The sequence below is a fragment of the Typopeltis vanoorti genome, chromosome 19 (assembly GCF_054136105.1).
Source record: "Typopeltis vanoorti isolate ZY-2024b chromosome 19, IOZ_Tvanoo_1.0, whole genome shotgun sequence".
In the NCBI taxonomy this organism is placed as follows: domain Eukaryota; kingdom Metazoa; phylum Arthropoda; class Arachnida; order Uropygi; family Thelyphonidae; genus Typopeltis; species Typopeltis vanoorti.
In genome coordinates, this window is record NC_143567.1 from 31,643,960 (window position 1) to 31,670,710 (window position 26,751).

General features: G+C 36.4%; 1 protein-coding gene across 1 annotated transcript; it reads left to right on the plus strand.

Annotated features, from left to right (window-relative positions):
* The first annotated feature begins 4,889 nt into the window (after nucleotides 1–4,889).
* On the plus strand, nucleotides 4,890–15,328 carry LOC150095972 (uncharacterized). Its single transcript, XM_090408984.1, has 2 exons — nucleotides 4,890–5,016; nucleotides 13,625–15,328. The coding sequence occupies exon 2, from the start codon at nucleotides 13,781–13,783 to the stop codon at nucleotides 15,020–15,022; it is 1,242 nt and encodes a 413-aa protein (XP_090265110.1). The 5' UTR covers nucleotides 4,890–5,016; nucleotides 13,625–13,780; the 3' UTR covers nucleotides 15,023–15,328.
* The last annotated feature ends 11,423 nt before the right edge of the window (nucleotides 15,329–26,751 follow it).

A 26,751-nucleotide genomic window follows, 5' to 3' on the forward strand; every position in this document is an offset into this window, starting at 1 on the left:
TAAGAGAGATTATGTTGAAAAATAAAAATAATTTTGAATTTATAAATTCGTTGCTTCATGGTTAGGTCGAGAACTTTTCAGACCACCCTCGTATTACAAGGTAACCTTATTCTTTACATAGTGCTCTCTTCACTTGACTAGAAAAGTACTACATTACTAAAGTCATATCTTTCTTTAAAAATCTTTACTTTCTGTTTTTTTTCCACCAAATCTTCCGTTGATAAGCCGTGGTTTAAAGGTTCTTTGCATGCTAGTCAGAATTTGGACTCAGTTATACGCAAAGGTGAATCGTCGTTAGCAAATGAGCCTAAAGGTGGAAGGAAGTCGCTTTAACACGTTCATTGCAAATCACGCGATGCGAGTTCTCACCAAACGGCCGATCACGCGTTATCGCGTTGACGTCGCTAACTAAATAAAAAAATAAAAAAAATTTGGCCACCACACGAAATTCCAATTTTCAGCTTGGCAATGAACGATATCACGCGGTGCGAGTTCTCACCAAACGGCTGATCACGCGTTATCGCGTTGACGTCGCTAACTAAATAAAAAAAAAAAAAAATTGGCCACCACACGAAATTCCAATTTTCAGCTTGGCAATGAAAGTGTTAAGGTATATTACATCTGGTCAATGCAGAGTATAAACTGAAGGCTAGGAAAATGACGAGCATGGTAAAGAAAGAAAAAGGTGAAAGGTGTACTATGAGAGCATATTGGCTAGTCAGGCCAAGATTAATTCCAGCGAATTCTTCGGCTATACTACAAGCAAGAGAAAGAATAATTATGGCAGGTTAACACTGTTGGACAGTCAGGGCACCAGAGTGACCATTGTAAAGGATATGCTGGAATTACTGAATGGGCATTTTATCAGCATATGCCATTCTGGTGTAAATGATACCATGCAATATACGCAGTAGAATGGAAGTAACTACCAGGAGAATTGAAAGTGACAGAATCAGAAGTGCATCAGGTGTTGATTGTTTAGAAATTAATAATGCTTGGGAATGAACGATATACCCCCGCGTATTCTTAAGGAATGTGCACAATAGTTAGCAATGCCCTTGACCTGATTATTTAACGAAGTCATGTAGTGGGTAAGTTTCCTAAGGAGTGGAAAGAAGGCAACATAGTACCACACCGCAAGCATGGTTCCTGGACAGAAATTTCCAATTATAGACCAGTCTGCATAACTGTACAACCGTTATACAGTTGTAGTGAAGTTGTTGGAGAGATTATTTTGGAATTGAATACAAGATTGGGTTGATGGACATGATATTCCTTATGATGGCCAGCATGGATTTGAAAAGGGTAGTTTTTGTTTTAGCAATTTACTTGGATTTTATGAGAAGGTAACGAGTGTATTAGATGAGTGAGATTCGTATGCAGTGATATTCTTGGATTTTTCAAAAGCGTTTGATAGATTAGCACATAATAAGTTGTTAGTTTAGAAGCTGCAAAGGATGGGAACAGATGATATGTTTTAAATGGGTTGGCTCTGGACGATACCTGCAAGTTGTGCATGATGGAGCATTTCCCACCCCCAATAAGGAGGATAACCAGTGGCCTATTCCAGGATTCTGTTCTTGGGTCCCTGATATTTAACTTGATTGCAAATATTATATCATGTGGACTGACTGGGAATATTCAATTGTTTGCTGATAATGCAGAATTGGAGAGAATTATAAGTAGCACCTGATATCAATTCCTTTCAGGAAGATTTGAATAGACTTTTGATTTCGACAAAGGAGTGGGTTATAGTTTTATTTTTAATAAGTGCAAGCTGTTGCATTTAGCAGTACTGAATTATAAGCTGTGTACTATACTGATGGTATCGTACCTCAGGAATAGTAAGAAATTCCAGATTTGGAAGTAACGATTGACAGTAGACCAAAGTTTACAGGACACATTGCTCATTTTGCAAAGACCGACCATCGCAGTGCAGCGATGATAGTAACTACTCTAAACATGTAGGGATAAGGAGATATTTCTGCGATTGTATAAAGCACTGGTGAGATCACACTTGGATTATTGTGCTCGGATTTCGTTATCTAGTTTTCAATGTGATATAGAAAAATTGGAGAAGGTCCAGACGAGTGACTAAGACAATATCAAGACTTTGGATTGAATACTATTGAGACAGTTTGAAGAAATGTGGTTTGCAAAGTTTGGTGGATAGGAATAAGAGAGATGATATGTTACACACACTTAAGTCAGTGTGGGGATTTTATCGGATTAATTAATCGAAAGTAGATTATGAAAAGAATAGAAAGCGAGAGGGGAGGAACCAGATGTTATTATTATTATTATTATTATTATTATTATTATTATTATTATTCCTGATACCTCCAATGTTGTCCCTGAAAATTACGTAAGAGTCTGGTGAAGAGGTTAGTCGATCGCATAACGGAAATATGATGTTAAAACCACACTACCCAAGACGTCTATAGACGTCAAGATTTTCATGGATGCTAAGTGCATATTAAAATTGTAATACCATTGATATTACATTGAAATAAATGATGGATACGAAGCATATGAGGCTGCGTATTTGATCCATAATGGCCGGTGAGGTGGTTAATGTAACGAGTATTGCAGATTTTAAGATTAAGTATAATAAATATATTGTCAGTTGAATGAACCTCCGACGATGTGTCTGTCGTTTCCACGGAGGGTGTACTATAACTACTCCTACCATTACGAATAATAATAAACAGAAGACATGGAGGGTGAAGCTATAGCTAAAGTCCTGGTGATAAGGGAAGAGAGACTTAATTAATTTGGGAAATCCAGTTTGAAACATGTTTAGCATATGGTGGTAAGTACAAGAAAAAATATATGAAGGTATGTCGTTTCAGGTAAGGAGGATACAGAAGAGAATTAATGTGATACTAATTGAAAAATTCATTTAACTCCAAAGTGAAAAGGGTAATCAATATGGAAAACTGTAGGTCATTAACTAAAAGAATAAACACTAGTACATAGAAGATGAATTAGAGTGATATGGCTTAGTATCTGGATTCAAGACTACTCGAATAGATTGGTACTTGAAGAAGAAATGGATGCCTGTTTAACGTTACTAAATGTAAAGTTTGCAATTTTGGACTAAGCAATTGCACTGTATTTGTGGACGTATGCTCAAGTGGATATACTGAAAAGGTGGTGATGATCATGTGGGGATAATTGCTCTATGGAAAATATCACGAACAACATAAAATCCATTGTTTATTTGTAATAATGATGGCCATGAGATAAGCGCATCAGCAAAACACCAGATAATAAAGATGATGGGAATTTGAACATGAGGGTGCAAATTGGCACTAAAAAGAGATGTTGTACGCAAGGGTGGAAAGGAATAAATTGGAGAAAGGCGTTTATAAGAAAGATATTCCAGCACACAGTACAGAGGAAAGAATGAAGAATTATCATTCGAAGATGAATATATGTTTGGTAGGTGAAAGATTAAGGAGAACATTTTTCTTCTATCCAGTATACGAATGAGCCGATTATATTGCTGGACGAAGTAGTTAGTGCACCAAGTGGATACAGAAATCTAACTATGTTAATTAACACCTTTGACAAAATTTTTAGCTATCTTTCTTTTTTTTCAGCATGACAATTTTGATAACTTAATATATTTTATCACTGGCATCTGTGCTTTTGGCAACTCTCTCAGTGCCACAGCATTCCAATGCCTCTGTGCAAATGATCTTGAAGATATTAAAAAAAAATATATATCAGCTAACGCCTTTTTTGTTCCCGTATATATAGGGAGGAGGCGAGGACGTTTTTAGCCTATACAATAAACCTTATATAAGATAAAATGGGTTTTCTATGATGAATCCTAGAACACCACGGAAACTCAAGTTCCAATTGTTAATAATATCATTATTACAACTGGTATTACTAGCGACACTGGAATTCTGAATGCTTATGGTCGAAGCTTTTTCAAAAACGTCCTATTGAACCGTCATGAAAATGCTACCAAAAGGCAAAATCAAAAATGTAAGTACACTGTTACATAAAATAATCAAACAAGAAAGTGTAGCTTTTCCTGCACCTAGAGAGTGAAGCGACTCCATCAGAAAACTATAGGGACGTCAAGGACGAACAATGGTAAGACACAGAGGCGATGCCTCATGGTGTCATTTGTAGATGGATCTATCTAAAGACATTTTTCTTTGCAAAATTTTTTTTGTTACTCAAGCAGTAATCACTGAATCAGGGAAAACGTTACTCAGTCAGCAAAATGCCATCTCCAGCGATTAACAACAACAACAAAAAAAAAAAAAGAAAGAAAGAAAGAAAGAAAAATAAAACAGAAACGTTCATTATCTTCAATCACTAAATTTGAGAATGGTGATAACGAACTCATTAAACTTGAGTTTAATGCAATCAGTGATGTTTCTTTATTCCGAGGTCTACACCAAATTTTTCTGCGAATTTTGAATTAGAAAGCAACCCATTATCGCAAATTTTAATTGCCTATCCGCAAGACTAATTGCGTTATAGGTTTTGTATCTTCTAAATAAATAAAAAAAAATACAGGCTACCCAGTACGCTATCTTCGCTGAATAATGGGGGTCACGAGGTAGGACTTCGTGACCCTTACCATGATGACACCATTGTTAGGACTATTTGAACATTATATTTAATACCGGCTAAAAAAATCCAGTATAATTTTACATGAAATTTTGTGGCTTACATAAGTTATATTTTAAAAGTGTTATTTTTAACTAGGCAAAAGACGATTAAAACATATACTCTTAAAAAAATAAAACTGTATTCCTTAAGCAAATTTAGGCGTTGTCATTCTCGACATTTTTAGTAATATGCGTGTTTGAACACCACAAATTCTAGCTTATTATTTGGATTGTGTGGTGGCGCTATATTTTGTAGGATGATGGTAGGTTGTGCATAAAGAAGCAAAGTTTGCGCCTAATTTTGTTACTTGTTGTTTTATCAATTTTCGTAATTCTGTCATTGTTATTCGTATTCTGTGCTCAAAATAACTGATTCAAGGTAATATTTGACGTAATTCTTTCTTTTATTTTCAATGTTTTGCATGGTTAATTTAATGAAAATATAGCAGTGTTATAAACTTTATCACTTTCTTCAATGAAAGTACTTTGCGACGCCGTAGCAGCCATTTCTTATTTTCAGGTTGTTAGATTTATATTTTTATGCTGGATCTGAGCGATGGTGTAAAACTTTATTTGGAAGTAGTTTTATGGTTTTTTTAAAAAAATAACATGCATTGTTTTGAGATTATGTGTATTATTTTAGAAATATACATTGATGTTTTAGATAATGTATGAGTGAACCACTGAATCCGCCATGTTGCAAGTTATTCATGAGCATTGTCTCAAGCGGTTATCAGATCCGGCATCTTTGTGTAATTTTTTTTTAATTGAAATGATACTGTATGTGCGTGTGTTTGTGTGTGTAAACAAACAAAGAATGTGCCTCGGTATAAATGTTTATATGAAAGCACGAACTATTTTTCTTGAGGTTAAGTGTTCTTTATACAAGTAAAGCATTAGGTACATATCCAGAAAATTGAATTTAACCCATCGAAATTAAATTGAGCATTTTTTTTAAATTTTTTTTTTTTAGTATTGTAAAAGAATCTTCATTTCCTTGATGGTAATTTCAAAATAGTTGTAATATCTCGTATTAAACTTATTATGAAGATTTTCAAACGATTTTTACACAAATTTCATTGTAGACTGGATAAGAATTGTATTAAGTTATCTTGATATATTGGTTAGTCAGTGTAGTTAGACTAGACCGTCTCCAAAGTAGTTTTGTTGCTTAACCTGTAGTGTCAGTACATTTTATATGCTTGTTGATGTAGGTGAATGAGGTTCTGTGTAGTAGTGGAGACAGAGTTGTACAGTAGGTGTCCTCCCGCGATGAGTCTTCGGACTCCTTGGAGGTGTCACGAATAATAATAATAATGCTTTCATTTGTGCTCGGTAATATGTTTATTACATATCACATGCAGAACAGTTTGTATTAATTTCTCTGATAGTCATATGTACTTGCATGAAATATTTGCTCTTACATAGAGGGGGGGGGGAACAGTTGATTAATATTCTGCTCAGACGAAATATATATATAAGCAGTGACATCAATTTCAGGCTCTGGTCTGTTATCCTTAGTGGAAATCTAATTAAGCTGTGATCACTTGCTACTAACTTCCCCTTTACTAACATCAGCATTTTCATTCTGCAAACCTTGCAGATATTCATATGATTCTGACTTCAAGACCTTCCATAACCAGTGTCTTTAAACACTGATCTTGCCATTCTCCAGTATGGAATGACCATAATCTAGTTGACTGTGCTGACAAAACAATCATTTTTCTTGAAAGAAATATTGCTTTACTCTCACTTACTTTTGATATTCAGATTCCCAATAAAAATAATTTTTTCTTGTCCTGACTTTAAAAAACTTGAAGACCAAAATCCAGGTGGATTAATTTCAGAACTGCCTTAGAAGACTGACTGAAATGTTAGATATGACAATATTGTAGTGCTGACAAATAATAGACTAATTTGGAGAAAAATTGTTGATAGATTAGAAATGACAGTTAATCATCTAGTGCATATAGTAGTTTGTACACTCCTTCAAGGTACATATTGGGAAATTTGACGATGGAAAAACTTCACTGTTCAAAACATTATTTTTCATCTGTACAACTCCTAACACTAAGATCCCAAATTTCCCAACCTTTAAAATATCGTTTCTCATGTTTGGGATTGTGCCTCATGTGTAAGATTTTTTGGCACAACTCTTGCTCATTTTTGCAAGCGTTAAAAAGGTCTTAAGAAGGAATGTTTCTCAGAGCAGTACATGATTGGAGTAGCTTGCCTTAGGAAGTGGTGAGTGCAGGTAGGATGAACAAATTCAAGAAAGGCATGATAGCTGGTGTGGGTGATATATCCCTGGCTTCCTGGAGATCTCTGGTAATATCATAAGAAATAAACATGAAATCATCTGTAAACAGACAATTGTTATCTTACTTCAGGCTAAACTATACTTGTGTTATATAATGCAAGTAGATAGTTTCGTCTGAAGTACTTAGTAGTAACTTATCGATCAGCTATTGTGGCTTGAAGCAGATTAATATCTTGGTAGTCATAGATACCAAGAGATTAAAAATGGAACAGCTGCTATAGGACCCACTTAGCATCCTCACATGACCACTCCACAGCAGAATTACTTAAATTTGTATGTCAGTAGTGCCAGTGATTTGGATAAATACTTATCTGAACTACTGGCACACCGTAGAGTCACAAGGGACATAATCTAGAAACTTTCATTAATAGATTCTAACACTTGGTATTGGAATCCATAGATTTAATTGTTAGTAAAACGGTATCTGCTCCAAGACTCCCATTGTAATTAGCAATGTTTTTCTATTTCAAGAACAAATATCAAAATGATCTGGTGATATGCTTTTCTACTCTAGATTCAACAGAACTACTTGAATTTGTTTGCATGAAATGGGAATCAAGTGACCTTTCCCATTTTCATTGTTCTCTCAATCTCTCAGAATAATAAATCTGCCTATGAAGACTAACATTAGAAAATATGCAATGTTGCAGTACCATCCTTCCAAAAAACAAGACTCAGAACAGAGCATTTAAGACAGTATGTTACATCCCAAGTGATGGTAAACGAACAGGATCTTAAATATGTTGATGGGTTTACAGTGATTCTATTGGATCTTGCTAAGGCCTTTGACAAGATACCACATGGAATTCTAATCAGTAAACTGTAGCATATGGGGATGGATAGTAGTGTGGTTGATGTTGAGATATCAGAGAATGGTTTATTCAGGAGTAGAGTCTAAAAGACTGCCTGTGACTAGTGGTGTGCTGCAGGGTTCTGTTCTTGGACTACTACTGTTCAGTTTGTTCATTAACGATATAGGAAAGGATCTGAGAGGAAGTGTTCATTTGTTTGCTGATGATGCAAAGTTAGGTAGAGCAATAGTGAGTGCACAGGACGTCAAAATTTTGCAGGATAGTTTGGAGGACTGGACTAAGGAGAATGGATGTCAATTTAATGTGGCAAAGTGTGAGGGGTGAAAAGATTAGCAGTATTATATCACATTGGTGGAACTGTACTTCAGGAGATTGGCGAGGCCAGGGATTTGGGAGTGTTGGTGGATAGGGAGTTGAAGTTTATGGGGCACATCACAAAAGTGGCTAAATCAGCTCATCAAATCACTTGGTTGCTGAAAAATACTTTGACAAGCAGAGACAAACAGGTTATTGTTCCTCTGTATCGAGCCTTGATAAGGTAGAGCAATAGTGAGTGCACAGGACGTCAAAATTTTGCAGGATAGTTTGGAGGACTGGACTAAGGAGAATGGATGTCAATTTAATGTGGCAAAGTGTGAGGGGTGAAAAGATTAGCAGTATTATATCACATTGGTGGAACTGTACTTCAGGAGATTGGCGAGGCCAGGGATTTGGGAGTGTTGGTGGATAGGGAGTTGAAGTTTATGGGGCACATCACAAAAGTGGCTAAATCAGCTCATCAAATCACTTGGTTGCTGAAAAATACTTTGACAAGCAGAGACAAACAGGTTATTGTTCCTCTGTATCGAGCCTTGATAAGACCCCATCTAGACTACTGTGCCCAGATATGGGTGCCAGGGTTTCTTCTTGATTGGGAGGAGGTGGGGAGGATCCAGAGACGAGTGACCAAGATGATAGCAGGTCTATGGAATGAACCTTATGAGAACAGATTGAAGATTTGTGGGTTGTAGAAATTGGTTGATAGGCAGAAAAGGGGTGATATGATTGAGACATTCAAATTACTGAAGCGTTTCTATAAGATTAATCCAGAAGATATTTTTGAGAATAGGACTGGAGGTGGGAGGACTAGGGGCCATACATGGAAGCTGGGCAAGAATGTGGTTAGCAAGGGCGTTAGAGCTAGGTTTTTTACTTGGAGAGTGGTGAATGAGTGGAATAAGCTGGCAGAATCTGTTGTGGGTGCCATGACTGTGAATGAATTCAAGGTGAGGTATGATAGATACTGTGCAAATGTCAAATAGTTGTTGACATGATGTTAGGGCCTCCCTCGAGTCTGTCGACTCCCTGGAGTTGCCCGTAATAATAATAATAATGTTGATTAATAAAATGGCTACAATCTGAGATAACAGTACACAATATGTTTAGACATGATCCATTTCAAGAAAATGTTTAGCGAATCCTAGTTACAAGAGATGCAGTTAACCTTTTATGCATATGGCTTGGTCAAAATAGGATAATTTAATTGCCTAAGTCACCATTAAGTTGGATAACTAGGCCAATTGGCACAAACCAGACATTGTGAACATAACATGCGAAAAAAAAATTTTCAAGATTGGCTTTCTGCACCACTAAAGAAAAATGATGTAGGTCATTTGTCTCATTCCAAATTAACATTTCTTTTCTTTTAACAGCTGTCAAAAAATATAAGGAGGCTGTGCAAATAGTTTTTCCAACTTTTTGTAGCAAAACACCAAGGTATTAACTACATTTCTGCAGTATATTTACCAGACCAACAAAGAGTGCATTACTCGTTGTATTTTCATATTGCTGAGAATTGTCATGAAATCTTTCCATACTTCTAAAGCAAAAATATATTTCATCAAGCACTGCATTGGCATAAATTTTGCTATTTTCTTCAAACTTATGAATGGCAACTATCCATTTTTCACACCTGTAATCATGTGGTCTATCCTTACTTGAACAGCTTTCCTTGTCAACTGTTTCAGAGATGGCAACTTGTTGCTCAAATACTGTTAATAATTATTAATTTCCTTCCTAGTTTTTTGCCTATAGTTGACTGGTACTGTACTTTAAGTGGGTTTCTGCTCATAGTACCACTAAAAGAAAGTGCAAAAGCCACTTTATTATTAGGTATGTTTAAAAAATATGTAATAAGCATCTATTAGATTTATTTTACTCGTGCATGTTATTTCTGCATTGATAGATTTTGATTATGTGGTATTTGGGATCCTTACTAAAACTTGAACCCTCTTGATTATAGTTCTGAGAAGTTTTAGTGGCAAAATGATTTAAATAATGGAATTTTTCTAAATTTCCACTTTTTCATACATTCATCTTTTAGTTTCAAGTTAACCAATTTTAGTGGCAAAATGATGTAATGAGTCCCATTAAGAGATGCATTAAATTAAGGTTCTTTCATGTTTTATCAGTTATGGTTTCTATCTGTATGCAAGTCATTCAGAGACTCTGGCCAGATAGATTTTATTCAAATTCAGTATTTAAAATGTATATACAATTCAATCATCTATTTTCATTTTGGTTAGACCATTTGTTTTTTTATCAACAAACTGTCAGCTTGGACAGATCAAAGTTCTGTTTATTTTGAAATGAAAGAATATGATAGTAATCTTTCTTCATGAAGTACTGCTCCAGTCGATACCCCTCCCCTCTCAAATCTTCTCTTATTTGATCTTCATTTTTTCTGTAGTATTTCTCTTGGTCTTCCCACAATTTTCATTACTTCCTTGGCATTTTTTCTAAATTCATTTTCATCAGTACAAACCACTTTGAGCAAAACATTGACTACATCCTGAATGGAGAACCTATCCCATTCCCATTCAAGTGCCATCTCTTGTCTAGGAGGGTGACTACCATGATTTGACTCATTTAACTACAGGCATTATGACATGTGTTTAGGACTCTCTGTCTCTTCCACATTTTATCATGTGTGTTCATGGAGCTGGTTTGCCAGTTCTGAGGGCAAAAAACTCTTTTCCAGTGAGAAACAGCCCCTACCTCTGTATGGGACTGGCTAACTCACCTTTAGTCAAAAGAGACCCTTTATGATCTCTTTCGACTACTATTGATGTCATGGACGGGAATCGAACCCAGGTCTTTCCGACCAAAGGGCTTTGTCTATACTGACAGCTACGGAGGCTCATGAGAACCTATAGAACAATTAAAATATTTCAGCTGTTTAGGCATAATTTTTAGTGAAGATGGCAAATAAAATATGGAAATAAACAAAATTAGCATAGCTGATATGGTAGGGAGCCATTTAAATAAATTTATATGGAATAAGAGAAATTAGTCAAAACACTAAACTAGCTGTATACAAAACAGGTGTTCAACGATGCGAGAGTTGGGTTAGAATTAAGACACTTGATCAGAGACTGGAGACCACTGATATGGGAATTCTGAAAAAGATTACGGAAGTGAACAGATGGCATCAATGGCATGCACATTAAAAAGGAAGATATAGGAAGGAACTCGACATTGTTGGTATCCAGGAATATGTGAGTAAAGCTAATCTAAAATGGCCTAGTTACTTAAATAGGAGAGGAAAGGTTAGCAAAACAAGTATTTTTTTTGCTAGGATGGCAGGACAAAGGTGCTTCTTCCTATGGATCCTTTTTCTTTGAAGACCAAAAGATAAGATTGAGTCTTGACAGACAAATTTGCAGGAAAATTTTCAATAGGAAGTTAGCACTGCATGAAAAGTTACATCATTAGTATCATAATATCCTGTACAACCCCTTTTGGGTACACATTAGGAATTTGATGTCGCTGCTGGATTAGACAAAATGGCAAAAAGTAACTTCTGTTGATCAAAAACTCCCACTTTGTTGGGACCTCACTGCCTCAAAATAGACTACTTGCACTCTTTACAAAAAAAACTATCTCAGTGAAATCCTCCTTGATTCACTATTTTTCAAGGCTTGCCTATTCAGTCTAACATTAATAACATGTAAATTTCATCTACAACCACTCACTCTTATTGCTATAAACATGAGAGCAAGTGGTTGTAGATGAAAATTTACATGTTATTAATGTTAGACTGAATAGGCAAGCCTTGAAAAATAGTGAATCAAGGAGGATTTCACTGAGACAGTTTTTTTTTTTTTTTGTAAAGAGTTTAAGTTGTCTTTGAGGCAGTGAGGTCCCAATGAAGTGGAACATCATTTGCACACAACTGTTTTTCCTTTCTGGTTATTAACTGTAGAACATTATTCATTGCAAACAGAAATGGAGATAATACACTTTATCAAGTATAAACCACTCAGAATTACCAAATATAGTCACACAATTCGTAATTTTTCATATATGCATTCTTGATCATAAGTATTTTTTTTCTTATGCCTCTTTCAAATTCCCAATGTTTCTTAATTTCCTTCATAGCAAAAATCAAATCAACAGTTGATCAACTTTTTCTAAAACAATACTGCTCTTCTCTTGGATCTTCCCCTTATTGTCACCTTTCATAAATTTTTGCAGTGACACAATATTGTTATTCTCTTTGGTTACAGGAGAATCATGTTAGGGGGGGGGTGAACAGATGACATCAGTGGGTGGAGCGCTTGTTCTCCAGTTTTTTGCTGTAATTCTAACCAAACAAGACCTGCACAGCATTGTGTAGAGATGGGTTACAGAATCCATACTACTAGTGTTGATTAGAAGTCTGATCAGAAAATTCTCAATGTTTTTATCTTAGCACAATAGGAATTCACAAGTGATGTTATCTTTACAATTTAGTAACTTAAGGGCACTTGATTTCAAGCTTTTCAGGGAGGAGAACTTAGGAAAGTAGCTGCAATGGAATTAGACTGGCAGATATCTTGATTAGCAGTTATTTTATTTAAAGTGTGTGCAAGGCGGGAAATGCTAACATGCTATATTTTTTGTTAATTTTTAATTTCAATTCACATATTTCCCACTTTTGGTGAAATATTCTTGGTGTGCAAGCATATAAATCTGATCTATCATCTTGTAAACCTCAACTTCAGACTACTTGCAACATACTACCCCTCCCCCACCAGAAAAAAAATTCTTGTCATGAATGTCAAAACTCCTACTGCACAGTGAGTTTTCAAGCTGTTTTGATCTTAAATTATTGCATACTTTTTTATAAAGCCCACATCAGATGCCATAAATAAAAACTTTATCATTTGTTATGGATTCTTAACCTTGAACACGTTGGCTATCTGGGACTAATTTATTAATCAAATTCAGTGGATATTGAATCCAACATTATTTCAAAACTGAATAGAGAAACTACAAGAGTTTCATGTCGAATATAGAAACTATAAAAGTTTTGACGGATTCAAGCATAAGCAAACCTTTTGTGACATGGGGCAACTCTTAGTAAAGGTGGAGTAAGCTCTGTTCACTATCCTTAGGAGATGTGTTTTACATTATGGGAAATACTAAGGATAGTGATCAGAACTTTATCCACCTTTACTACGAGTTGTCCCTGTCATGAAAGGTTTGCTTACGCTTGGATTTGCCGAAACTTATAGTTTCTATATTCGGCTTTGAAATAATGTTGGATTATATCCACTTAATTTGAATAATTTTGCATCGCCTGAAGTGAAGCCTTTTGGCTCTCTTTTTCACTAATTTATTACTTTCAATAAGTCATTCTATCAGTGTTTTTTGAATAGAGCGAGATCATTTTGGTCCTCAGCATTTCTCTTGCTAATGAGAATATATAAGTTTTTGTATTGGAGGTTAAATATTAAAATAGCATTTCATTCAAATAAGCTATTGGACATAAGTTTTACTTTGCTTGTTAACTTGATTAAATATTATATGACTAATGAGTTATTTATTTTTAGGACTACAGCAACTGATTGAGGTCATACTGTGCTTTGTTTGGAGATGGCCTGAAATTTTGCCAGACCTTGTGAGGGACTTAATAGTAGCTAAGTAAATTAACACTTGCCAATTTCTGCAGGTTGTGTGGATGTTCACAAATATTTGTTTGAAGTGAAATGAAGGATAAATCACAGATCAGTGTTGAAAGTCAAGAAATGGAAAACAGTCAAAACCCAAAAGAAGCTGGAGAACAGGAAACTGCCACAGCAACTGTTACTGCCAGCAACAATGACAATGAAGTGCACAGTGAGACCCAGGGTAATGGTGATGTTGAAACAGCCAACAATGAACAGGAAACTAAGGGTCCAGCAGAAGATGACCAGGAAAAAGAACACTCTGAGTCCAATGAGACAGCAAAAGAATCTGGAGACACTTCAACAGATAAGGGTGAAACAGATATAGCAACTGAAGATAAAGGTGAGAAGGAAGAGACAAAAGATGGAACTGCAGCAGAAGAGGGCACAAATAAAACAGATGGAAAAGACGATGATGATGAAGTACAAAAAGAAGTGGGAAAAGATGGCAAGTATGTTATAGTTAGTAAGAAAAAACTCTGGGTTAGTGGGTTGCCAAAAAAAATAACCGAAGATTCTTTGAAAGAACTTTTTGCCAAACATGGTACTGTCGTTAGAGCAAAAATTATTAAATATGCTCGTAGTGCCCGCTGCTATGGCTTTGTTACAATGTCTAGTAATGAAGAGGCAACACAGTGTATTGAGAAACTCAATAATACAGAATTCCAAGAAACCCAGATATCTGTTGATTGGGCAAGACAGAAAGTACCATTTTGGAGGCCAAGATTTGGTGACAAAAAGGATAAAGTGAAGGGTAAATCATCAAAAAGTGGGGAAAGTGGTGGTGAAGATGCCCAGAAATCAGGTGAGGATGGTGAAAATAAGGAAAAGAATGCAGATGAAGAGAAAAAGGGTGGTAGATTTAGAGGTAGACAAGGCAGATTCATGGGATTTAGAGGACGTGGTCGAGGTGCAAGAAGTAGGCGATCGGCAAGGGATTTCTTCGACAGACCTGGTTTCAGAGGAAGATTTGAAGAACTAAGATATCGACGTGAACGAGAAATGAGAGCGAGCGATCCACGGAAGATGCAAGATTATTATAGGCAGACAGAGCGTGTACATCGAGAAGAGATGTATCGTCTGGAAATTGAAAGGGAGCGATTGAAAATTGAAAGGGAAAGATTAAAATTAGAAGAAATGAGAATGGATGGTGATTATTTTACAAGAAAGAGAGATGATTTTCGAGGTCGCCCACAGAAACGACCATACGAAGACATGGATCCCTTTTGGGCTGATAGGAAAAGACCTTTTTATCAGCAGGGTGGTGGTTGGTATAGTGGATAATTGTGAATCGTAAGAAGAAATTTGTATGTGCCTGTTCTAAGAAAGTAGTATGCTAGATATTCTAGATGTACTTTCCCTCACTTTCCACATTCACATTATAATCACAAATTTTATTGTTTGAAGGAGGTTGTGATTGTGTGCAGCCTTTGTTCTGTTCTTTTTAGTAGTATTAAGATTTTCCATAATGTCGCACTTTACTGTTTTACTTGAAGTATACTCTCCAGTCATTATTCCCATAACTATGAATCGTGCTAAGTGTAAAACCTTTGTTCTTTAAAGGAAATAAAAGATTTTGTTTTCAGAAAATGGTCAAATTTATTTTGGAAAAATTAACAAATTACCAAAATTTTTTTCATAAGTAGAATTTGGACACCTGTTGGTTGATCTACCTCAGATGCTTCCATTCATATGCAGATATATTTATTTTTTATCATATACAGTAAACCATCAATTTAATGGACTAATAGTGGCTAAGGGTTGTCTGTTAAATCTCGAATTTTTTAAAATAAAATTATCTAACGTTATACTGCAATTTTATCAATATTAGCGCTGTGATAACAAAAAAATAGTTTTTTTTACACAATTTTAGATAAGTTAATGTTCGATGTTGAGGCACTTGGTTTAATCCTGCTTTGAAAAAACTATCAAGTTTTTTTGAACTTTTGAATTCTGCTTTGTTATAATTAACTCCCTAAAATTACGAAAATATGTATAATAAAACTGCCGCAGAAGGTCATGCCACTCGACAAAAGAACCCATTACAGTGCGATTGGTGTGATCACTTCCCAATTGTTCGTCGAACATGTTTTATGAGTGGGGACTCATTTATGTCGGCTAAATTACTACAGCATTTTTCCAACATATGGCCCATTTGGCAAAATTTGTTAAAAATAACAGGAAATTAATAAAAAATAACCTGTTAATTTAATCATAAACAAATCTTGGTTAAAAGCATTTTAAAATTAACAGGGTGTTAATTTTCACGTGACATACAGAACCGGAAATTTTGTCCGTTAAATTGAGGGTTTACTGTATTATAGAAAGTTTGATAAGATAAGATGTTTCAGTCAAGATTACAAATCCTGTCACAATTTTTTTAAATGTGTGTTATCTTCCACATGCAGTATTGATTATTTAATGAAACCTACTTAATTTAGCAAAAAGCAAGTATCCTTTGTGTGTGTGTGTGTGTGTGAGAGAGAGAGAGAGAGATCTGCTAAGTGGAATATCTAGTATGACTTGAAATCTGCAGTTTGGAATGCTTCCATAGATATCCTTGAAGAAATAATGCTCAACGTGCATGGTTGCAATTGAAATATCACATTTTTAATACTTTTTTTCCCTTCACCTCCTGTAGTGTTTATTGCTAATGGTCAGTGCTGTTTAAAAACCAAATGTTGAAAATTTTGTTCAGTAAGATAACTTAATCATGTATATTAAAATTTATGTTGAATAATATTGCTTTATTCTAATAGCAATCCTTTCCATAGTTGCACTCAGAATATATGATACCTTTTTGGAACAACCTATGCTTATAGTTATGTCAGAGATGCAAGATTTACTTGGCCTTTTTTTTTTAACTGATACAAAGCTGGCAGTCTTGGACAGGACAGGTTTCAGAGAGCAGTTGAAAAATATTGTCCTTGGCTGCTTTGATTCTGAAAACAGAAAATTAGTCGTTTTAATTTCTGAAAATTAAGTTGCTCCTTTTTAAAAGTAGTGCAAAACAGGCTATTGACCAAATAACCGTTGAATGTTAATAGATTATTCACCAAAAAACAAGTAGTCTTGAAGGTAAAGGTAATTGTAGTATTTGTTACTTTCAAATTCGACTATGTAAGTTTTTTTTTTTTTATAAACTCAATCTAATGGTAGCCTATTCCACACTAGTCATGAGAAGAACCCTTGACCTTGTATGCTACCCAACCACACTCCTAGTCAGCTTCTGAAATCCTGAGTTCTATTTCCATCATCTATAAACTGCAAAATCTCACTTGTTTCACTGTAAAATTCCTTCAGTTCTTTCTGTCTATTCCTAAACTTTGAAGAGACCGCATTCCATAAAGCTGTAGTTGTATGTCCATAGGCTATCTTGGTTACTCAATGCTGAATCTTTTCAACTGCCTCCTTGGAACCTAGGTGACCAAGTGTGGTTTGATAACCCTAACCTACCCATTGTACACACTCCTAACAACCATGTGGTACATCACTGGTCACTTTCCTTTTGTTAGGCTCGTCACTTTGTGATGCCTGTTGGTCAACCACTCTGCAGTCTGTGGTTTATTTTGCAAAATCATCCTTTTAAGTTTGTAGAACTTAAGTTCTACAAGGCACATGACAGGATTCCACTTCAGAGTGGAATCCTTGGGATAGTACTTTTTAAATTTGCTAATCTTTCCTAATTTACACACATTATTTTTTTTCCAGTTAGAAGAATACTGACTATTTTAGTTATCTTTCATTAGCTACTAAGCTGGTGCTTTTTAGAATTTTCTGTTTAATTGCTTTTTTTGTGTGTGTGTATGTATGTACTGAGATGCCTATGGAACTTTCCAAAAAATTCTACAAATAAGTTTTAATGTGAGTTTTCTTCCATTTATAGTTTATTATTATGCCTACTTATTAGGTTATGATTGTTACATGGACTTTCTGGTACCTTATTACACCAGACATACCAATTAGTCTATAATTTGCTGCATCCATCTTAGCTCTACTCTCATATAATAAAATTATCTTGCCTGCTAAAATTCTAAGATAACTATATAAAGGGTATTGCTAACTTTGGCATATTCCTTTTGGCAGTATGTTGATATTGTATATATTCCAGCTGCTGTATTCAGGTCGAGCTCTTTCAACAGCTTTAATATTTCTAACTTGTCTACCTCTATTCTTTTGTCCAGTTTCTCTCCAGCATCCAGAGAGCTAAGAACTGCCTGGAATATCTATCTTATTAAAACAGAATATATGCCTTAACAACTCAGCCATTTCTTGTGTATGTCACTTTTCTATTTGCATTCACTAAAAGGTTATTCTTTTTCCTGTCGCATAGCCTGGGTTTAAATAAAGAAAAGTCTGTGGCGACTTGGAATTGTTGGTTGATATAAGTAAAAAAATTTAATCATTAATTTTATTTACTTGATGCCGAGTTTGTTTTTTATAGTTAGTTTTTCTATTTTTACCTTATGTTGAATCTCTTAGGGCATGCCCATCATTACAAATGTTTGTTTTATCAACTATCATTGATTTTGTAATACTGAATGCATCCAATAAGAGGCAGGTTATAGGTACACATTTTTCTATCTTTAAGAAAGTGAACTCAAGCATTTACGTGATTCTCGCTGACAAAAGGATTGTAAACCTATAATACATTAGGACCATTGGTGAGGTAAGGGTGTGTGTGCGTGTGATATTATCTTTATTTTACTTGGTTTTGAACCTGCTTTAGAGAATAAACATGGAACTTTTTCAAGCTATATCAGGCCTTCAACAAGCAGGGTGGTGAACTCACACCAGGCAGTGAAATTCATCTACTATCTAAAGATAATTGTATACATCCGTGGCACATTAGTACCAAGTGGGCGAAGAGAATTGGGAAATGAGAAACTTTGTTCACAATGGATTTGAAGGCCCGTGCATTATATTCCTTAGGAAACACATGAGGGAATCCACAGTACAGCAGTAGGAATGAAGGAGGAAGAGAAATTTGTTCTATGAGTATGGAGTTTGACTGAAGGGATGTTGGGTGGTAGCCGCAATCGACTTGGGAGATGGAATTGAGGATAGTTCTGATTTCCATTTACCATGGTAATATTTATAGCATAGAAGATGCATGCAGTAGATACTGAGCACCTGTGTGACAGTGGTTGGAGTGGGATGGTATGAGATTTGAAATTTGATAAGAAAACAAAGTTTGCACCTAAAGTATCTTGAGGACTGAGGCAACTTGTGGTAAAGGTGGACCAAGCTCTCATCACTCCTTGTCTTAGTATTTTCCCATAATTAGGGATCCCAGATACATTGAAAAAAAATAGGACACTTATGACTGAGGGTGAAAGTTTAGTATGCGCATCCATCATATATGCCAGTCTTACAAAATGATTTTCCAAGTGTGTGCATGCACACTTTATTAAGTATAAGTAAACAAAGAGTAAATCAAATTGTTAGTCTGCATATTTTCATTAAGCCACTTTAAGTCGCCTTCAAATGGTTTTTTACTTACTATTATAGATACAAAATAGATTGTTAATACAGTAATGCTCTTCTCACCTGACAATATTCTTGACCATGTTGTTTAATCTGAGTCTTGGGTCTGGTTTAGTCCCGAAGGCGTGGAAAGAGGGGGAAATAGTTTCACTGCATAAAGGAGGATCCAAGACTATGGTTGCAAATTACCGACCGATCAGCATATCAGGAGTTGTTGTCAAGGTCTTGGAGAAAGTAGTCAAGAGAAAAATACAGGAATGGATTTATGAAAATGAGATACTGTACAGGGGACAGCATGGCTTTGTAAAGGGTAGATCATGCCTGAGTAACTTGCTCAAGTTTTATAACAAGGTGACGGCTGAACTGGATAAGGGAAATGGGTTTACAGTGATACTGCTGGACCTGGCAAAGGCATTTGACAGGATACCACATGGAATTCTAATCCGTAAACTACAACATATGGGAATGGATATAGGGTTGGTGAGATGGATAGGAGGGTGGTTGACGGAGAGATATCAAAGAGTGGTTTATTCAGGAGTGGAGTCCAAAAGGCAGCCTGTGACTAGTGGGGTGCTGCAGGGTTCTGTTCTTGGACCACTGCTGTTTAATCTGTTCATTAACGATATAGGGAAGGATCTAATGGAACAGTTCATTTGTTCGCTGATGATGCAAAGTTGGGGAGGGCGATAGTGAATGCAGAAGATGTCAAAATCTTGCAGGATGACTTAGATAGATTGGAGTTCTGGGCTAAGGAGAATGGATGTCAATTTAATGTGACAAAATATAAGGTTATGCATTTTGGGGTGAAAAGATTAGCAGCAGTATACCACACAGGTGGAACTGTACTCCAAGAGATTGAGGCCAGGGACTTGGGAGTGTTGGTGGATAGGGAGATGAAGTTTAGGGGGCACATTGTGAAAGTAGCTAAATCAGCTCATCAACTCACTTGGTTGTTGAAAAATACCTTAACGAGCAGAGACAAGCAAGTTATTGTACCTCTGTACTGAGCCTTGATAAGACCTCATCTTGACTACTGTGCCCAGATTTGGTCACCTCTGTTCCTTCTTGATGGGGAGGAGGTGGAGAGGATCCAGAGGCGAGTGACTAAGATGATAGCAGGTCTATGGAATGAACCATATGAGAAGAGGTTGAAGATTTGTAGGTTGCAGAAACTAGTTGATAGGCAGAAAAGGGGAGATATGATTGAGACATTCAAATTGCTAAAGGGATTCTATAGGATTAATTCAGAGGATATTTTTGAGATCAGGACTGGTGGTGGGAGAACTAGGGGACACCTGTGGAAGCTGGGCAAGAGTGGTTAGCAGGGGTGTTAGAGCTGGGCTCTTTACTTTTAGAGTGGTAAATGAGTGGAATAAGCTGCCAGAGTCTGTTGTGGGTGCTATGACAGTGAGCGAGTTCAAGGCAAGGTATGATAGATACTGTGAGAATGTCGTATAGTTGTGTGGACATGATGTTTAGGGCCTCCCTCGATGAGTCTAAGGACTCCCTGGAGTAGCCCGAAAATAATAATAATAATAATTAATCAATCAGCCTTGCTCACTCTTGCAATACTTTTCTGAAGAATGAATTTCACTTAACAATTGTTTGTTTTTAAGAATTATGTCATGAAAAGCTACACAATCCTCACTGAAGATTGATTTTTACAGATAATTTGTTTTCCTCATCAGTCCACAGTGCGTTCATGCAAGAAAATAATCTTTCGACACACGCATTTGTTCCAGGGATACACATAATGAACTCCACTACTTTCTTTAAATTTGATAGTTCTCCTTAACATTTTTTAAGAAATCCACCCAGACTTCATCTGAATGTTTGGATTTCAACATGTCCTTCACTTCACTATCTTCTTTGGACTTCAGAGCTGTTTTCACTATCATTACTTCATCAAACAAATCAGATTCAACATTGTTTAATATGGCAGCCGTCTGATTACTAGTTTGGATTGTTTGAAGAACATTTTCACAACATAATGCTGTTCTCAGTTTCACCCAAGACATACCGTCTAATTTCAGCATATACTGAGACCATTCTTTTATATGACACGTGTTGTAGAAATCAATTTTATGAGATTAGAATGCCTTTTCACTAATCAATCCTTCCTCTTGCAACTCAAGAAGTAGCTTCTTTTTGGTGGTAGCTGTCAAATTTTCATCTTCTCATTTCAGTTTTTCCAACCAGTGACTGTATAATTGACTGTGCTTCAACAAAAGATATTACTATTATTATGGGCAACTCCAGGGAGTCATTAGACTCATCGAGGGAGGCCTCAAATCATATTCATTACAACTATTCAACATTCATACAGTATCTATCATACCTCGCCTTAAACTCATTCACTGTCACAGCATCCACCACAGACTCAGGGAGCGCATTCCACTCATTCACTACTCTAAAAGTAAAGAACCCAGCTCTAACTCCTTTACTAACCACACTTTTGCCCAGTTTCCATGGATATCCCCTAGTCCTCCCACAACCAGCCCTGTTCTCAAAAATATCTTCTGAATTAATTTTATAGAAACCCTTCAGTAATTTGAATGTCTCAATCATATCTCCCCTCCTCTGCCTATCAACCAATTTTTGCAACCCACAAATCCTCAACCTGTTCTCATAAGGTTCATTCCACAGACCTGCTATCATCTTGGTCACTCGACTCTGGATCCTCTCCACCTCCTCCCCATCAAGAAGAAACCTAGGTGACCAAATCTGGGCACAGTAGTCGAGATGGGGTCTTATCAAGGCTCGATACAGAGGAACAATAACCTGCTTGTCAACGTATTCTTCGACAACCAAGTGATTTGATGAGCTGATTTGGCCACTTTTGTAATGTGTCCCCTAAATTTCAATTCCTTATCCACCAACACTCCTAAATCTCGTGCCTCATCAATTTCCTGGAGCACAGTTCCACCAATCCAGTAAACTGCTGCCAATCTTTTTGCCCCAAAATGCATAACCTTACATTTTGCCACATTAAATTGACATCCATTCTCCGTAGCCCAGACCTCCAATCTATCCAAATCATCCTGCAAAATTTTGACGTCATCTGCATTCACTATTGCCCTACCCAACTTCGCATCATCCGCAAACAAATGAACTGTTCCTCTCAGATCCTTTCCTATATCATTAATGAACAAATTAAACAGCAGTGGTCCAAGAACAGATCCTTGTGGCACACCACTGGTCACAGGCCGTCTTGTGGGCTCTACTCCTGAGTAAACCACTCTGATATCTCTCCGTCAACCACCCTCCTATCCATCTCACCAACCCTATGTCCATCCCCATATGCTGCAATTTACTGATTAGAATTCCATATGGTATCCTGTCAAATGCCTTAGCAAGGTCCAGTAGAATCACTGTAAACCCATTACCCTTATCCAGTTCAGCAGTCACTGTGTTATATATCATTTCGCCTTCTATGCTCCTGATAGTAGTATGGAACATTTAACATTGCAACTCCAGAAAAGTAGAAAACAGCTTCGACACTGGGTTCTGGAAAAAGTTTCAACATTGTGGGACATTTATATATTGAAAGAAAATAGGCTTTAAGTCCTTCATACATTTCATTCAACCTTTGATAGCTGGATGCAATGACAGCCACCTTGTCTTTGAGTGTCCTAGAACTTTTATACTCATTGTCCACAAATTCACTAAATTCTTTTAGGGACTGGACTCTTACAGAATATGTGTTGAAATATTTTAGCTATAACAGCCTCAATGTCTACAGACAATGTATCAGCTGCAGTTTGCACAACATTGTTTAAAATATGAGCTGAGCAACCAACTCCAATCAGTCTTTGGCCAAACCTAGTTCTCAATTTATGGTACACGTTTCTTCCCTTTCTCGAACATCCACCGAAGTTAGTATCAATATTGTCCGCTGACAAGGCTATGGCTTTATCTTTTAATCTTCCAAGATTTCAACACGTCCCATATGTAAGTCGTTCTGCGCTTTCACTAGGAAGGTCTGTAAATTCTAGAATCGTGGTTTTAACACCTTTTTCTGGAACAAAATATCGAACTATGAATGGCACTAATTTTGAAGCATCAATCAGGATAGATATATAATTTGCTTTCTCCATTTCCAGTTTGAATTGCAAATGGAGCCAAAACATTTACAATTAATGCTTTGTGTTTTGTTTGCCCACACGTAAATTTTCTATCATATAACTTGTGTATTATTTTAGATGTACAGTCCATTGATCGAAAACTCTGGTTGTGAAAACACGTGATATGCAAAAGTTGCTTCTTCTGCAGCAAGATTCTTTTCCTCTTCCCTCATCTTTCTTGGTAAAGAAATCACTGACTTGCACTTGTACTAGCTCAAGATGCAGATTTATGTCTTTTCGTAGCAATGTGCTGGGTAATGTCGAACTTTCTGCCATGCTTGCAGATAAACAAGCCACCACAAACCATACACTCCACTTTATCTGTCTCGCCCAATTTAGTAGATTTTTTAAAAAATGGAAATTGAGTTTTTAAAGTGTCTGTATAATCACACTTCCTTTTCGGCATTTTCAACATTCAACAGGGCCACAGGAGAATTGAAAAACTATACATTTGAACAGCAGCTGTACAGTAATTAATACTCTGCAAGCACCAACCTGTTTCCCTCAGAGCAAGCTTCTAAAATGGTTTGGGCCAAGCGGACTGTTCCGTGCTATTTAAAGCTAAGCCAATATCACGGCACATGCCCAAATGTCAATGCACATGTGCACTGTTCTAACGAATTTATCATCGTTGCAGTGTTGCTATCACTCGCCTTGAGAAAATAACTCGTCTACAGTTCCCTGTAATGTCGGAGAGCGATGTTTGTAATAGAATAGAAATTGTAACTCATCGATTTTGTTATTCAGTCATGAAATCTAAAATACAGGACAAAAAGCTGTCCTGAAGAGTTTTATCAGGACGCATTAGCCAAAAACAGGACGATCCTGTATTTTATGGGATGTCTGGGATCCCTACCCATAATGCAAAACACATCTCCTTGCAAACATGCATAATGCTATGCATTAAGGGAAGGGCCACAACCCAGACCGGTTTCGACCTTTATTCAGAACTCGTCAGTGGGAGCCAGACCCAGAGGTGGTGATACTAAGGTGGAGCAATGGAGAAGTCATCTTTACCTATACGAGTTGTCAAAAGGTGTCTCACCTTATTAAATTACTGTGGATTTAGAGAAAGATGTTAATAGTTTTTTCCCACTTGGTTAGACTATAATAAATTTAGTTTAATCCTTTATCCAAGTGTAAACAAAGTTTGCCTGAAGTATCTTCAGGACTGAGGCAAGTCGTGGTAAAGGTGAACCAAGCTCTCATCCCGCCTTGTCTTAGTATCTCTCATAATGCAAAGCACATCTCCTTGTGGACATGCCTAATGCTATGCATTAAGGGAAGGGCCACTATCCAGACCAGTTTCAACCTTTATTGAAGTCTAATTTATTATGGTAAGAAATCAGTTGTTAATCATGGACTGCTCTCTTCTGTATTGCATAGAGTATTTTTAGAGAGCCCTTAGGGACATCTCCCTGGATAGGCAGATTTGTGATTGTGTATTAATCAGTACAGGATTAATAATTGTTCATGGGGTAAAATAATGTCTTGAATGAAAGAAGAATCCTAATTTTTTTGATACCGAGGAGGCAGTGATAGTAATGTGTTCAAGCCAAGTGTTTAAATGGCAAGGTATAATATGGTTCTTTTTTGTTGGCAATAAGGCAGAACTGTTTTGCAGGCCTTGAAATTGACAAGGTTATCCAAGTCCCCATTGAAGAATGGTTTAGAGATAAGAATTTAGACTTGCAGAGGTTGTTGCGCTTAGAATTGTGGTTTGTTTCGTGCAAGGTTTGTCAAGTGAGAAGGAAGAATGTAGTGTACTGTCATTGGCAAAACTGTGTATTGGACTGGTGATCAACTGGAGCAGGTCATTGAGGTATAGAAGAAACAGGGTGGGTGAGGGGACAGAACTTTGAAGATGGAACTGTCACATGCAACGTGCGTCCAGTGAGAAGACTGGCAACCCAGTTGCAGAAGTCACAGGACAGATCGAATGGAAGCTTACTTATAAGTCGTTTATTAGTTGAGTACTTTCAAGATAGCAAAGAATTTGATTCTTTCCATTACTTTAGAGAGGACTGAGGTGAGAGATTGGGCAGTAGTTTGATGGCAATGGTCTGTTACCCTCTTGGGAATAAGTTGGACATGGGCTAATTTCCAGGTTGTACGGTAGATGCCTGTGGAGTAAGAGCATTAAGAAGCAACATAGGAGTTCAACAGGTGCACAAATCTTCACGACAATTGGTGGAATGTCATCAGGACAAGGACTTTTCATATCTAATTTGGATAGGATTTTTCTGTTACATTTTTTGCAAAGGGTCAGAGAGAGGTATTGAATGTTGGGTGTTTGGAATGGTTGGGGGGGATACCGAAATCATCTATGCAGCCATTTAAGGAAACACTTTCTCTGTGGGTAATGATGCACTAGACCAGTGGTGGCGAATCTTTTTATGTGCGCATGCCAAACGTTTACAAATCAAGTTGCTGACTTGCTGGGCAGTTTTTAATAGGGGAAAAATTAATAGAAAATTAATTAATTTATAATTTCATAAATTTATTTTATTTATAATTATTTATATATAAATTTATCATATTATTCGGCATAAAATTGATTTTAATGATGTTGATTTGGAAGAAAAAAACAGTGAGAAAAATATTTATGCATTGTAATTCACCATAGACGTCAACAGAGCAGGGGAAGCAGCAGAAGGATGTCAACTTGTCGGCGAAATGCTTACCGTAACTCACACCCCTGATTTTACTTTATGAAAAAAGACATTAAAAAGTTTTGCATCTACCTTGCATACGAAAAATGTTAAACATGTTCATGTCGAGGCGATAGTAACTCGCTCCCCTCGGTAACAATACACCCTCTCTGACAGCCATTATACTGCAGATGCAAGAAAAACAAATTTAGTTTCATTGTATCCCTGAATAAGGTACAGAGGCTTTTGCAGTCTGTGTAATATATTTCTCAACAAATAGTGCAATTAGAGACAACTGAATAAACACAGCACTAACTAATGAATCACATGTCCCCTCCCACAGAAGCTATGCTGTATAGACTCAATTTTCAAAATTACATGAAATAAGCGTTTGTTTTATTGCATTTGAAATTCTCGATGTCATTATGACAAATCACAAAGGCTAACTTCAAACAAAATTCTACCAAGAATTGAAACATGCCATATAATGTGTGAGTTTGCCTGCCAGCTCAAATGCAAACAAGTAAATATAAAATTCAATCAAGGGTTGAAAGTTTGTGAGTTGAGCCTGCCAGTAATGAGAAGTTCTGTTGGAACGATAAACTACACCCTGTCATGAATGTGTTAAAACTAAGTGAATGTTGTTATGACAGTTTCAGATGTTATGGAATTTGGTTGAAGAGAATTAGCATTGCAACTCAACACTTGTTGGTTGTCTTTGGGTCGCGTGATCTTTTGTTAATATCGCACC

Coding starts and splice junctions, on each gene's coding strand:
- LOC150095972 (XM_090408984.1), top strand. CDS start 13,781: ATGAAGGATAAATCACAGATCAGTGTTGAAAGTCAAGAAATGGAAAAC.